The sequence below is a fragment of the Amphiura filiformis genome, chromosome 1 (genome assembly GCF_039555335.1).
Source record: "Amphiura filiformis chromosome 1, Afil_fr2py, whole genome shotgun sequence".
NCBI classification, from domain to species: Eukaryota; Metazoa; Echinodermata; class Ophiuroidea; order Amphilepidida; family Amphiuridae; genus Amphiura; species Amphiura filiformis.
This window is the reverse complement of record NC_092628.1, coordinates 43824990-43840910: the sequence shown is the minus strand read 5'-3', so window position 1 is coordinate 43840910 and position 15921 is coordinate 43824990. Positions and strand designations below refer to the sequence as shown.

At 36.5% G+C, this 15921-nt stretch overlaps 1 protein-coding gene and 1 non-coding gene across 9 annotated transcripts in view; one reads left to right on the top strand and one right to left on the bottom strand.

Moving 5' to 3' along the window:
- The first annotated feature begins 375 nt into the window (after window positions 1-375).
- LOC140147474 (kielin/chordin-like protein) overlaps window positions 376-15921 on the top strand; it is a 72867-nt gene continuing 57321 nt past the window's right edge. For 6 of the 8 annotated variants that reach the window (XM_072169257.1, XM_072169292.1, XM_072169278.1 and 3 more), the window contains exons 1-7: window positions 376-556; window positions 1753-1827; window positions 5796-5903; window positions 7500-7575; window positions 8695-8741; window positions 13752-13827; window positions 13948-13994. In XM_072169257.1, coding sequence (XP_072025358.1) covers window positions 445-556; window positions 1753-1827; window positions 5796-5903; window positions 7500-7575; window positions 8695-8741; window positions 13752-13827; window positions 13948-13994 — 541 coding nt within the window. In that variant the 5' untranslated portion in view covers window positions 376-444. The remainder of the gene's footprint in view (window positions 557-1752; window positions 1828-5795; window positions 5904-7499; window positions 7576-8694; window positions 8742-13751; window positions 13828-13947; window positions 13995-15921) is intronic. The other 2 variants (XM_072169264.1, XM_072169269.1) reach the window with 2 other exon arrangements.
- Trnav-uac (transfer RNA valine (anticodon UAC)) lies at window positions 4234-4306 on the bottom strand. Its single transcript has one exon. It is a non-coding gene; the product is annotated as a tRNA-Val (tRNA).

Sequence of the window (15921 nt, the reverse complement as noted above, 5' to 3'; positions counted from 1 at the left end):
CTTATGTCAACGTCTACTCATCATCACATTTAACCATTTGATATCAAAATACAGCTAATAAACCAACAAATTTGGCAGAAAAATAAATTACAAAAAAATATTAAAAACTTAAGATGCTTACTTAAAATCTTTACATTATAAATGATTTTGATTTATATGTTGTTGAGATACATCGTCAAATTTAGGATTTTATTCTAAAAGAGGCAACAAGATGAGATGAACTCCGCAAAGTTTAACACATTTAGGTTTATTATCATGATTACCAACATTCCTAAAATTAGAAACCAAAATCACATGTGACGTACGTGGCAGTTTGATGCATCTGCCCATATGCCTTCAAAAGGTCTGTGATCTGCCACTTTTGGTTGACGTGTCAACCGCTTTACATCAAAATTGTTGAGTTCCTGTGTTTTCTCTGGAAAAATCGTGATTGGTGGCATTCCTATGGCCATGGCAAGAGCTAGTATAATACTGATACTGATACTTGTGTGTTTTCTAGTGCTGTCTCAAGCAAAGCCGATGAAAGACCGTGGCAAAGACAAAGACGCAGAAAATGGTAAGTTAAATGGACCGTCAAAGATTATATAATCAAAATTTAGACTAATGCATCTTTTGGAAGAATCTGACATCAAAATGAAAGGTAGGATTTAAGTATACATCTGTATTTTAATTATCACACGAGTGAGGTTGTCTGATTGGGACCTATGATGCTGCTACAATGTAATAGCAATTTACTTACACTAACAGAGTGAGTTCTTGCAATGTTTTAAGGGGTTATACACCCCTGTGGTAAATTTGTGACTATTTTTGCATTTTTCTCAAAAAATAATAACACACTGGTAACAAAAGGTATGTATATTATTGGGGCAAGGAATCCAATTACTACACTGACATTTCAGTGACTCAAAACAAGCGGTTCAGTATAGGCCTATATGATAGAAAATGAGGTACATACTAGCGCTACCTTATTTCTTATCATAAATAACAAACCGCTCGTCTTGGGTCACTGAAATTCCAGCGTAGTAATTGGATTCCTTGCCCCTATAATATACATAACTTGTGTTACCACTGTGTTATTAGTTTTTGAAAAGAATGCAACAATAGACATAAATTCATCGAGGGGTGTAGTACCCCCTTAAGAAAAAGAAATGTGATATTACCGTCGTCTGATTTACATACTGTCGTATCTCAAAAGTTGCTTTGAGTGATTTTTTGATAATTTTTATGGTCATCTAATAGTAATGAGATTGACTGTAAAATTAACTCCGCGATATCATTACACAATTTTATAATGATCTAATTGTTATTCCAGTGGCGTTACCAGGGGTGGGGTTAAAGGGGGACAGCTGCCCCCGTGAGAGGTCTTTCCCCTATGTGGGATTTTGTTTTGTACACTTTAGCCCATTATTTGCCATTTTTATCCCCCCTTAAAAGTTTGCTTGTACCCGCTGAAAGAGTGCTGGATACGCCACTGATTTATTCATAAAGAACACATTTTAAGTAAATTACCATGATTACCAACATTCCTAACATAAATAGAAAACAACAGCATGTGATGTGGCAGTTTGGTACATCTATCCACAGGCCTTCAAAAGATCTGTCACTTTTGGTTGACGCGCCAACTTTTCCGCTTCACATAAAAATTGTTGAGTTGCTGTGTTTTATCTGGAAAACTCATAATTGGTAGCATTCCTACGATCATGGCAAGAGCTAGTGTAATACTGATAATGATACTACTTGTGTGTTTTCTAGTGTCGTCTCAAGCAAAGTCGATGAGTGGCGAAGACAAAGACAGTGGCAAAGACCAAGACAAAGATGAAGAAAATGGTAAGTTAAATGGATCATCAGCGATTATTTTGCCAAACGCTCTATTTTAAATTAATCAAAATTTCGACTAATGCATCTTTTGGAAGAAGCATATAGATGTGCTGCTATTAATGAGCAAACGAATGTAAAATGTGAAAGTATTCTGATAAAGACAAAATCTGACATCAAAATGAAGGTAGAATTAAAGTATGCATCTGTAGTTTAATTATTACACAAGTGAGGTTGTCTGATTGAGACCTACCTACGCTAGCAGCTACAGTCCCTCATTTCAAATATATAGTTTTGGTTTCTCTATTGTTCAGAAACCAAAAATCAAGGGATTAAAATGTGGAGATGAACTGGTATGCAATCATAACACTTTTGTGCTGGGAGGACACAAGAGGGTATATATAATCAAAAGTATAATGGCCTATAACCATACGTATATAATAGCCTATTGTGCTAACATATGAATTATCGATATCTATCAACGCCGGCGACTTTTGATGCTCTCTGCCGTAGGTGGCACACGTCCATGACACCATAAAATTGCACCCAAGTTCCGATAAGTTATGCATAGACATCGTTGAGACATAAAAGATGGATATACATGTATACGAGGCCTAGACCTACTACATGTAGAAATCATGTGCATATATTGAGGGGTGGGGGGGTGTTTTGTTTATTTGTCTGAAATGTAAACGATGCATGATGATGTAGATGATTTGATTATGAATTAGATTATTCCCGGAAAGCACAACCCATACCTCTTACCTATGTTCCTCCGCCACCTATATATCCTCCTCCCCCCCTCCCCACACTCGATATCGACTCTTCCCTATTATTCCACTCCACTCTTGAGCCCCCTCTCCCCCTCCTTCCCTTCCCACTTCCAATGCTCTCTCCCCTTTCTTTCTCCCTTACCCTTACCCTCTCCCCCCCTCACACACCCTCTTTCCCTGGCGATCTCTTCTATCTCTCTCTCTCTCTCTATTCTCCAATAAATAAATTGAATACAAGTTAGTTTAAACCAGGTTTCTATGATATTGATCTTCCGTCAAGCGACATGCACATAAATAGAATTGTGTATAATAGTGTTTATAACACTGAAGTCATAATCTGTCAAGTGCCTATTGTAATGTCTGTGGAAATATTTTGATGGTCTATATATTTTCACAGTGAAATCAGCTTAGGCTAATTCGTAGTCTCAAGTCAATGCTTTCAAACTAAATCAATGCTTTCAAATGTAGACTTCTTTGTTCGACTTCTCTGCTCGTGAATATTGCACTGCGAAATTTAAACATTTCTTTTGTATACTTAGAGTAGGTAACTTCAAATCAAATAATTTTACGATCCACACCACTTATAAGAAACTGAAACCAAAACCGAAACTGACTGTCACAAATGTTCGGTTTTAAACAAAAGGTAGAAACAATGAGTTCGATATCTTATGATTCAAGTGGTTAGGCAGGACAATAGGAAAACACGTGGCCAAAACCAAAACCAAAACTAAAACTATATATTTGAAATGAGGCAATGTAACAGCAATTCACAAGTTTTATGAGATAGAAATGAGGTATTATGATCAAATATTGGACTGTATACCATTGTCAATTGTTTGGTTGTGCAGTTATATTAAACAAAAACATTTTGCACAGAAATTCTCATGATATTCCCTTGTCCGAAATATTCTCTGACGCAAAACTTTGATCGATGAACCAGCCAACTGTCATGTACGATTTGAAGTCAGTGACGTTGAGCCGGGCGTTGAGCCGACACTGGCGGCGGCGGCGTCATTTTTCTGTAATTAATTATTCATGAGGTCCGCCATGCTTTATAAGACGTCATATTAAAACTAAGACTTCATAGTAGTACCCTGAATTTTACGGAGCCCTGAATGAAGCCTCCTGTGTTGCAGCATCATTTCCTGCTTCAAATGACATTTTCAGCTTGAAATGCGCTGGCTAGCCCTGTGTTATTATGTATTTACGATGTCCACGCATTGTTGAACGGGCATAGGGAGTTGAAAGGGCTGTCGCTACATGTGTCGTATCTCATTGAACATGTTGAAGATAGCCGATCATCGGAAAAGAAGGAAGCAAATTCGTTGCTAGTGTTTCCCAAGTAAATATTCCCTTTAGTTTAGTTTTTAAGTTGATACCTAACCCATTATAAGCAGCAGTCACCCAATTTTGAAAACTGGACGTTGAATGTTAAAAGTTAAAGTTAAATCCTTCCCAAGCCTTTCGGCCCATTGGGCGGCGCCTATCTCCGTTTCATAACCCTAGGCCACATGTCTGCAAGCAGAAAAGCTACAGCAGGGGGTTAGTCCACTGGTAGCCATGTATTTAACTTTCCTTACTCCATTCTTTCAATGCCGAACGCCTGGCAAGAAGGCAGTAGGTACCATTTTTAAAGCCTTTGGTATGGCCTGGCCGGGATTTGAACCCGCGACCTCCCGATCGTAAGGCGGACGCTCTAACCACTAGGCTACCACGCCGGAATGTACACTCTCATGAATTTTGATTTGCGACATCATCCAATATGTCAGCACTCAATCAGACACAATAGATGAATAGACGCTTCAGTCCATTGGTAATTCTTTATTCATCCTTTTTTGGATTGCTCAGAATTTGAAAACAGTGAAAGCTCAGTCCCCAGCAAACACAAACATGTTATAAACGTGTTATAAACACATTTTGGTTTAAAAACGTTTTAATAACATTTTTTATACCCTTTATATAACCCGACATTTAAACATTTTCTGTATTGTTCTTCAGTGCCATGAATGACTTTTTCATATAGTCTGGTGCAGCTGTTATAATAATTTTGTCATGTTTAAAATTTATATTATTATGTTTTTCAATACCTGTGCAATAGCATTTAGGTCAAAGTCAATATTTGTGTGCAATTTGGTGCTTATCTAATTAAATACATTTTTTCCTTATAGATGCAATTTTTGATGTCTTTTATAAGTTCTTAAAGTGTACAATCTTTTTAATGTTTTTAATATGTAAGTTCAAATTGTAAATGTTTTCATGTAATTTGGCTGATTGGCCACGATATGTGAAAATTAAAATATCGATAATAATAATAAAACATTTGTGTTTGCTGGGTACTCTCTGCCGCATGCCGCAGGTTTTCTTCGGGTTCTCCCATTTCCTCTTGCTTCTAAAACTGGACTTTCTTCAATGATTGTAAAGTTTCGGACAAATTTCTGTATCCCATTGAATATGATAAGGTACAGTATACCGATATAGATAGTGGCGCAACTATCCTGAGTAGAGCATCAACAATACCAAGAAAAAAACATAGAAACAGACATGCTTAAAACAAATGTGACTGGACACCACGAATCAGCCGTAAAGTCGGCCCGGTCAATTTTGTTTTATTTCGTGTTTAGAAAATATATATCATAAAGAAGCGGGGTTATGGTTTGTTGAACTCTGTTCCTTCAACGAAATTGTACTTTTTTTTGGTTCTACATGTGACTCTTTTTCCACATTTCTGGTAATAAATATCAAACAATCATAATTGGCGGTCATTTCAAATCATCCCCAAGTCAACGAGGTTCAGGAATGTCCTCTCATTGTTAATTGTTGGTTATACATAGCCTACCTAGACAAAATACAATGCTTTGTTATCCACCACTTGAACAGGATTTAGCAAATGCAAACAAAGCCAAGAACTATTCTATAGAAATAGGTAGAAGCTTATTATCCTCTTCAGCAATAGGATTATTGATTGGTTTAAACAGTGTTTGATGAGATACTTGTCGCACCGAATTGAGATACCTATGAATACGACCTTCACGCACATCTTACACTGTAACTCAGAATGCAATTTGCCGAGTTTACGGCTTATTCGTAGTATCCACTCACAAATATGGTTGTTTAAGTGTCTTATTCTCTGCTGGGTGTGGGAGGATATATTTATTTTAATAGTACACATTTTGTTTGATTGCTTTGTTTGTTTTTCTTTCATAACAGTCAAAGCCAAAGCTAAAAAATGTTTTGATATTTTGAATACTAGTCAGAGGAAAGACATACTTAACGCCCTAAGGGCATGCTCTACTTCACCTTCAAGGAAGCGTAGAGGTGAGTAACAGGATCATGACATAATACAAATGAAAAAAATTTAAATTATTATTAAAACTACTACATTAATAAATAGATACAAGCATGATTGCTTGAGCGTATGGTTATATTTGTTTATGGGTTCATTATTTGTGAAACAGTCCAGATTCAGGATATTGTCTAGATGTGCCAGAATAGTCATGTTCATTCCAAAAATTCCAAATGTCATTGTTTAGATTAGGCTTTATCGGCTATGGTGTAAAGCACAGAATTCCTTCAAAATGTTATAGCATGCGTGTATTGATGAGAAAACCTTACTTGCCAAGTCACATCTCAACCGGGCATCTCAAAGTCATATTGAATTACTACAGGGAATGGTTTTTGGCACTTTGCCTATTTCTCAAAAGAGCCAAACTTTTGAAAACAAAGATTTCATTTAAAACTGACATTCCTCTTCTTTATAGCAGTTGTATATACACGTTTAAGGTTTTATTTTAATGACAATATATCACAAAATAATACAAACCAAGTTTACTTTCTAACTTAGTGTTACTTAAGTGTTATATTTAATCAAATGTGTTATTAAATGTTTGTACTTTTTGTGTGTTTTCTTGAATTTTCAGTGAAGGTGCTATGCCTATGGTTAACAAACTTTCAAGAGTGGTAAATAAGATTAATATCTTAATTCTTTCACAGGATTTTTCCAATTAAGTGTTTCTATTTTAAGCTACAGTGTTTGTTTTTTCAAAAAGGACACTTTATCCAAAAATCCTGGTGCAAGAATTTAAATATTTAGCTTACTTACCACTCCTGAAAGTTTGGTAATCATAGCACCTTCCTTGTGGGCTAAAAAATTTATTAAAGACTGGCAAAATTAAGGGAATTTTCAAAAAATAAGGAAAAACATAAGAATTGTTACAATTCCTAAAAGACTCTTATAATAGGTTAAAGATTTAAATGAATAGACCTGATTGATTTGACACAGGAGCTATTTTCCTGCAAGGGTGTAGTATCCGAGTCAGCTACCTTAACCCTAACCGAACCAAACGTCAAAAAGCTCAATTCATTTTTAAACTTCCGTTGGGTCTGATACAATCAAACATCATCAGGCAACTGACCCGCTGGGCTGGTTATGAGATGCTTGAAGATGACTAGGGATCTTCATGATGGCCCGGTCCAATGCGTGAGGTGAAGTAATTTGTCTCTCAGCAGTTCCCATTTCTTGTTTAGCGATGACTGCTCCACTCTCTCCCAGATGTCTTCCTTCACACCTCTCCTGTGCTATTGCTCCTTATCAAGAATCACTGCGTCCTCAGTGTCAATGTTATGACATGTGTCCTTAAGGTGGAGTTCTGATGATATTATCAGACCCAACAAAGCAAGTTATAAAAGTAAGAAGTTCCAGTGAAAGATTAATTTAAAAAAAACACTTTTGTTTTAAATTAATTTCACTAGCAAATTGTGTGACACATAACGATGCATTTATAGGGAGGGTGTGATAGCAACTTTTTTGTGGCCCATTTTGCATCATATCAAAACAATTAACTTACATTGACATACAAATTGTCAGAGGGTATGTACATGATACTAATACTTATTTCGGTGTATTTCCTGTAGCTGCTGAATGTAACCATGAAGGTATAACATATTCTGATGGTAAAAGCAGACCTGCTGAAGATGGTTGCAATACTTGGTAATGTATTAGCAATGAATTAGACGGGAGAATGTTTGCCTGTTAATCATGGATGGGAATTGTGCACATATGAATTGTTCATGATAAATGTACTACTCGTAGAAGTACCAACTAGGGAAAGCTGTCGATAAAATTTAACCATTATTAATATAATCAACATATTAGCAGCCGAATTACGTACATATGCTTAAAAACTGTAACAATTATTTTATTTTGACTTAAATGTCAAATTACCTTCCCATATGGAACAGTATTCCAAAACTTCAAAACTTTCCACAGCCTTCAACATGTCATAACCTTTAATCGTAGGGAGTGGTGGGTGGGCAAATACTTTTCTCCATCCAAAAGTCGGATAAAAACCTGGACAAAAACGGTATTGCTGTGATACGAAAAGTAAACCCACATATATCTCAATTTAATAGGTCTGATTGAAGACTGGATTAGGCCATTGCCCCACCCTATGATGGGATGGGGGTTATGATGCACGCACAAATCATAACAACAAATGATGACCTCACCAGGTCATAAACACGATGACCTTTAAAAGTAATTGTATGGACACAACAATTTATCTGCATGAGTTAATTGGTGTCTTTAGGACAAGCTTTCAGAAATGTTATTAGATATGAATTAGATGGGAGAATGTTTGCCTGTCACTGATAGACGGGAATCTGTGCACATACAGCTTGTTCCACCCAAAGAATAATGAGGAGTAGATCAAAAACAAACATGCTCAGTTGTTAATGTGGGTGAAACTTTCCACTCACACTGTGTCTGTCATTTGCAAAGTGCACAGATTTCTTTCCCGTATATGCGAAGGTCTGCAACACCACGTTTGATTTGTTAGAACTGGGCATCAAGAAAGAACAGATGATTACTTGTAGTATCATCTGATTGAGAGTCACAGGTTAAAGAAGGCATTTGAGGTAGGTATGTGAGAGCAAACACTCACAATACAAACTCTCCTTATCATCCTCAAGGGATTTTGTAGTTCACATGCAAATTGTAACTCCACTCTATGCATCTGTACAAGTCACAACTCTGAAAAGCTTGCTTTTTCACCTCATGTCATCTGACATTTAAAACTTACATACCTAACCCTTTTTCTATTTTTTACAGTACATGTTCCAATGGACTTTGGGGATGTACCAAGATAGGTTGTCAAGGTAAGAAAAGAGCAGGAAGAGGTAGATTTCTACTCCTAGTAAAATCAACGACCCTTACCTCACTGCAGAGCAACAACTGTGGGTCTGATTCTCGCTTATTATCCTTCAAAGGTTGACGGCCAATGTCAATGGTTTTTTGTGGTTGTAAAGCTGAAAATGTCTTTTTTTTTTTTGGTGTGAAAGGTAAAAAAAACCAAAAAAAAAAAAAAAACCAAACAAAAAACAACCAGATAGTAGAGATAAGCAGGGTTTGACAACTTCTAAGGGAAGGCAAGAAGTGGCCCTATCTTTTCTATATTTTTCTCTGAATTTTGTGTGTGTCAAAAATGGTATGCTTTATTAGTTATGTTAAAAGAAATTGGTATAATTGTGGTGCCAATGTGTCCCAATGAAGATTAACCGTGGAACCATATTACCTGATATTTCTTAACAGTAGGTACATTTGAAACAGCATACTCCTCATTCCAGAAAAATACAGCACTAATTTTTCGGGATATTATCCTGTTTTGCCAAATGAAACATAGCTAAATCCTAATCCTTTAGTTAGTCCTAACTGGCAATAAAATTCAAATTTTAATGTTTGGCCAATTTTAGAAATAAGGGCCAAAAACATGAGTGTTTAGGGTCTTTTGCGTATGTTGTGACAATCCAGCTCAAAGACTTGTATAAAGACCAATTTCAGTTATGCATTTTAATTTTTGGAAAAGACATGTTTCATTTTTCATAACAAATCATTTATTTAAAGTAACCCAAAAAAAATGAAAAATGCAAACTTTCGGTATATACTTAAGATTTTGAATGGTGAGACTTATTCCAAGTGTTTGATTTTTGTGACTCGATTGATAGAAAACATGCCGACAATGCATGTTTTTGGCTCTTTTGGGAAGAAATTAGTAAACTAGTGAATTTTTTAAATCTCCAGTTAGTACTAAATGAGTGATTAGGATTGGGTTTTGTTTTTGTGTGGCACAGCTTGATAATATCTGTAATCCCAAAAAATTAGAGCTGTATTTTTCTGGAATGGGGAGTAGTTCATGAACTACCATACCATCACGGTAGTTAATGCAAAATGACAAAACTGAAAGGCATGGTTTAATTTTTCATGTTCTATCTTCTATCTTACACTGATACCTACCATTAAAAGAATATGTTTTCAAACATGTCAAATTTTGAGTTATATTGCTTTAACGGTTTTGATATGAGAAGCAAAAATTTGCATTAACAATGTCCTACAATTCACCATGTTTTTGTTCACACCAGTTAAACAAAAATGTTTGGGCGTTAAATTTGACTGAGGTAAGGAGAAAAATATGAGCTTTCTTCTGATACTTAAATCTCAGTTTTGATGAGGACAAATTGGGTATGAGACTGCTGATTTGGTCAAGGACCTTTAACATGTTACGTTGAAAGGTTATAGCAATTCAACCCTTTTTGAGCCCATTTGACCTTTGACCCATAATTCACCTCGGAACACAACCACCACCTACTTGAGAAACTATGCTGCATCATACTTGCTCAGATCGAGAGATATCGTGTTCACAAGGTTTTTTTTTAGCAATTTAACCATATCTAATCTTTGACCCAGTAAAAGATGAATTCAAAACCTTAAGCAATTTTGTTTTAAATTCATTTCAATAGCAAATTCTGTGACACATGATGATGCATTTGTAGGGCGGACACGGTAATTCCAAATTTTTGAGGCCAATTTTATCCCTTAAAACCTTTAAAACCGGTTTAACCCACCAGATCCCTTGGGATCCCTTAAAACCGGTTTAACCCACCAGAGTCTGGTCCTAAGTCCAGAGACATCAGAGAATTGTTTTCCTGCTTCATGGAAACATTGTCTGAGGATGTCCTTTTCAGCTCGCTGCACATTGTTTGGTGTGTACGTAATTGCTTGGGATCATTTCGGCTGATGGAGTTCATGTCAGCACTGGAGTACATGTATGCTCTGAGGGAAGCGGGATGGTTGGGATCCCTTAAAACCGGTATAACCTACCAGAGTCTTGTTCTAAGTCCAGATACCTCAGAGAATTGTTTGATGCCTACCCATGACAAGGAGATATGCAGCTCAAGAAATACCTCCCGAAACTCCTTCAAAGAGGCATTATAACGGAGTGCTCATCTGTATAAGGGTGAAATAATGCTCCGAAGGTGACTGCGCTGGTGCTCTACCAATGAATTACTTCTCAAAAAATTGACTTTTCATTGACATACCGTAAACGTTCGCCTAATGGCGGTATGGAGTTCATGGAAATGAGAGAGCGCCATCCCTGTAAAAGCCGACTATTATCACTGATCATTAAGGGTACGTGTAGTTAAAGGATGAAACCTATCGACACATATAATTATGAGCAAGATCGAACAATCTTGTTCATGATAATGCGGTAATCATTCACCTGATACGTTGTGGCCCAGTGAGCAGAGCATTAGACTATAGTGCGAGGATAAAGAGAACTTGTGGAGAAGTTTGATGGTTCGAATCTCATGCAGTAATTTCTGATAGTTTATGATGTCTGTCAATGTTTTTTTGAGGAAATGTTATTCTCTATTTTCTTGATTTTATCTTTAACATTGTTTATATAATTTTATAATTTTATCTTGTATGTGTCTTTTTTCATGATTCTTTGTTTTTTCGTTTCATTTTAGAGTAAATCAGTCTTTCAATTCGCGCGAGTGTCCTTGCCTATGCATCAGTGGTCATAAGAGGTATATCATTTTATTCGAAAGGGGGGGGTCCCAAATATACGGGGGTCTTGGAAAGAATAATAGCAGGGGGTCATAAAATGTTTTATGACCAAAATGTAGGGAGTCACACGATGACCATAAAAAGTGTGTTATTTTATTCAAAAAGACTGATTTCAATACAATTCGTCGGTCGCAACACATAGTGGTGTACGTGAAGGACAAAATACGTTTCCGAGCAAACAGTTTTTGAAGGATATGCTACTAGTAACGGGGTCTATACTTCTCCATTGTTATCTCTCAGTGGCCCGATTCTATTTGAAATTGAAGTTTAAGGTTCAAACTATTAAACTGTGTCTTTAATAGTTAACAAGGAATAACTGTTATAGGATAATAGTTAGCTCTCAAGCTATACGCCACTATGTGAAACGGAAAATTTGGAAAATCACTCTACGCCACTATGTGTTGCGACCGACGAATTTTGGGGTTTGGGATCATAAAATTTTTGTTGCCGAAATAGGGGGTGCGCAATTTTATTGACGCAGACTTTTTGTAAATGTGGGACCCCCCTTCCGAAAAAAATGATAGCCCTCTAAGAGGATTCAAAAGATAACCTCTGCCCCAATAATCCATAGCTATATTTGTTTGAAACTGTTCCACGGAGGATGTATCATAAATGACCTATAGTCTTCAAATGATATAAATAAAATTTGAATGAGTGAACGAACAAAATCATACAACGACCAACTGAATTCAGTATCGAAGTTACGTAATGTTACTATGTCAACGGGATCACGCGCTAGAGTAATGAACCACGATCGAAATGATCACCACATAAAGTATATGGCACTCGAAGGCATACCAAAGTAGCGTGATCCGGTAACCAAGAGAATTACGTAACCACTTCGATGCTGAATAGAGGCTGTGCATATGACGTATCATCCCGTAAATCTAGTGGCGGACTACTCAAATGCATTCAATAAAAGCATGATTGCATCTACCGCGACAGTTCGTCTCACACACATAACAAAATGCACTACGATCAAATAGGTTGATGACAACATTTGATTGAATGGACTGCACTGCGCCATGATTACGGGGAAGAAACCGGTTCAAATCTTTTGTTTGGAGCCAATCGATAAACGCAAGGCCTCTATAGCTATCATTGAATACTGGCTAGGATTCCACAACACAATGAGAACATGTTATAAGGCGCTTTGGAAGGCACACAATACCCCAATGGCTTTCCATATTATGTGCACTCAACAACTATTCAGTATCGAAGCCCGGTATCGAAGTTACGTAATGTTACTATGTCAACGGGATCACGCGCTTAAGTAATGAACCACGATCGAAACAATCAGTACACAAAAAAGCATACCAAAATAGCGTGATCGTAATGATTGCCATATAAACAGTGTTTGGTTCCGATACCATCACGGAGTTACGTAACTACTTCGTGGTCTGATAGTTATATGATCAATGGTCTGATCTACTTGGGTTCGATCCTTTTAAGAAAAGAAAAAATAGCTGATCATTTATAATGCATAAATGAATAAAGTAATGTAGTTACACAATTTGAAAGATTGAGGCCGTTCTATTTTTCAAAGGTCATTTAATTGTTAAATGTAGTGGAATATATCACGCATTGATAAGTAGCAGGTGGAGCAAATTTTGTCAGCGGGTTTTGTTGCCGTTTGTTCGCAGTACCTATTTATCTAAATAAAAAAATAAGAAAATTAAAAGTGAATTTACAAAAAATTCACAATATTCTTTCGTAAAATGGGGACAAAATCCAAAAACATTTCTTGACCCTTCTTCACATAAAAGTGGGGGCAGGAATCAAGATTCGAACAAGTACCATTCACCATTCAAGACGCACCCTCTACCGACTGAGCTAACGGGTCAGACAATAGAAGGGTGTAATTTTGAACTGAAGAATATTAAAAAAATATGAAGAAATTACAATGTTATAAAAAGATTTAACAAAATGAGTTAGGTATAACGTATGAATCGATTTACAAAGTAAGTCCAACGACACTTTGAGAAAGAATACCTGAAGAAACCCCAAAACATCTGCTGCTCTAGCAACTAACCTAGTGACCTTAAGTATTGGGTCATGTTACGATATTTTTTCCGAGGCATTATGTCCAGGTTGCTCAATTTAACATACACGTATCCTTAATGCTGTTGAGATTTTACAAGGATGGCGCTCTCACATTTCTAAGAATCCAAAAGCGCCATTAGGCGAACGTTTACGGTATATATAAATAATCAGAATGTATGTACATGATACTAACGCTTCTTTTGGTTTATTTCCTATAGCTGTTGATTGCAACCATAATGGTAAACCATATGCTGAGGGTGACACCAGACCTGCTGGAGATGGCTGCAATATTTGGTAAGCTATTAGCAATGCATTAGATGGGAGAATATTTGCCTGTTAGTCATGGATGGGAATTATGCACATATGAATATAATAAATGTACTACTCATAGACTTTTTTTTAAAATTTTTACAGTTCATGCTCCAATGGAAATTGGCTATGTACTAAGAAAGCTTGTCAAGGTAAGAAAACAGCAGGAAGATGTGGATTTATAGACCACTTGACATCATTGCTTATCAACAAAGGCCAGGGATTGGTCTATCGATATGCTCGAACGAACCGCTTTACCATGTTTACTGTTGAATGGCCTTATATTATATAAAATGTGGTGGGATATTTAAAATGCACGTGCCCTGAGCAAACTACGATGCATACGCATACTGCAGGGCAAAGAACAATGGAAAGTGTCATAATTCGCTCGCATACTGCCAGGCAATGACGTCACATGTCAAGTGGTCTATACTTCTGGTAAAATCAACGAACCGTACCTCACTGCAGAGCCACAACTGTGAGTCTGATTCTCGCTTATTATCCTCCAAAGGTTGTGGTTGTAAAGTTTAAAATATCTTATTTTAGTGCCTCTATCTTTTTTAATTTTTTATCTAAAATTGTCTTATAGTCATTAAATGGTACTCATAAAATGGTAGGCTTTATTGAATATGAAATAATTAATCGATATATTTTTGTGCCAAATATGTGTCCCATCATCCTTAGCTATAGTCAACCCACTGCATGGTGAAGGCCTCTCCAAGGTGATGTCACTCGGATTTATCAAGAAATTTTATAATTTCATCCCTCCGTCCTTTCAGTCTCCCTGGGTGCCTTGTACCATTTCTAGGTATCCATTCTGTAACCAGTTTGGTCTATTGTCCATCTGATGTTCTAGCTAGGTGACCAGCCCAAGACCACTTCTTTTGTTTCACAATCTGGATGTATCATGCTTTTGATCCACTGACTTGTTTTCCTGTCTCTTTTTTGTGATACCTTAAGGATGTTCCTTTCTATACTGTGTTGACCCTTTCTCAGCTTCTGCTCCATTTTCTGAGTCATGGCCCAAGTTTCTGAGCCGTAGATCATATAGCTGGGATGACACACTGATTGTAGACTTTCCTTTTAAGACATAATAGCATATTGCTCTGCATCACCTTGTTCAATTTTACAAAAGCATCCCATCCTGCTCTTACTCTTCTTCTAACTTTATCAAAGTGGTTGTGGCTCATTTTGACAACTTGACCCAAGTACACATATTCTTCTACTTCTTCTAGTGCTGTTTGGTGAATGTAGATTTGCTTCTTGATAACAAATCTGTCGAACATGCTTTTGGTCTTGCTTGTGTTAATCTTCAGTCCCACTCGGTTACTTCCGTTGATGAGAGCTGGCAGTATAGACTCCAGATCATCAGAGTTTTTGCAAATCTCAGGTGGTTAATCCTCTTCCCATTCATATGTGTCCCAATGAAGATTAACAGTGGAACCATATATTACCTGATATTTCTTAGCAGTAGGTACTAGTACATTTAAAAAAGGCGGTTGACGAACCACTAGATCCTCCGGCTGCCGTGGTAGTTAAAGGAGAAAAAAAGACCTAAACATACCGTGTTGACAAGGCCATAAAAAAGGGTTTGTCTCAAATCTCTCGCGCGCATTTGTAAAATCGTGAGATTTGGAAAAAAAGAAATGCGGACTTTTTTTTTATTTAAAGAAAAAAAAAATAAAAAAAAAAGTTTTTCCGGAAAAATTCGGCAAAATCAGATTTTCCTTCAAATACCACTCGTGAGGTTTGAGACAAACCATTGGCTGTGAAACATGCTCCCTCTCTTCATCAGAGAAGCTGTTTCTCTTATTGTTTTCAAAAAACACACTTTTTTATGTAATTGTTCCTTTCCTTTTTATTTTGTTTGATTGTTTCTATTCCAGTCTTGGCTGTACCCAGCAAACACAAAAACGTTTTTAAAACGTTTTATATAAGTTATATTTTGGGTTTTGGTTTAGGTAAAAACGTTTTAATAACATTAAAATGTCGGGTTATATAAAGGTCATGAAATCGTTTAAAAACGTTTTGTATGAAAACACACTACAACATTTATTTTTTAAATGTTTTCGAAATGTC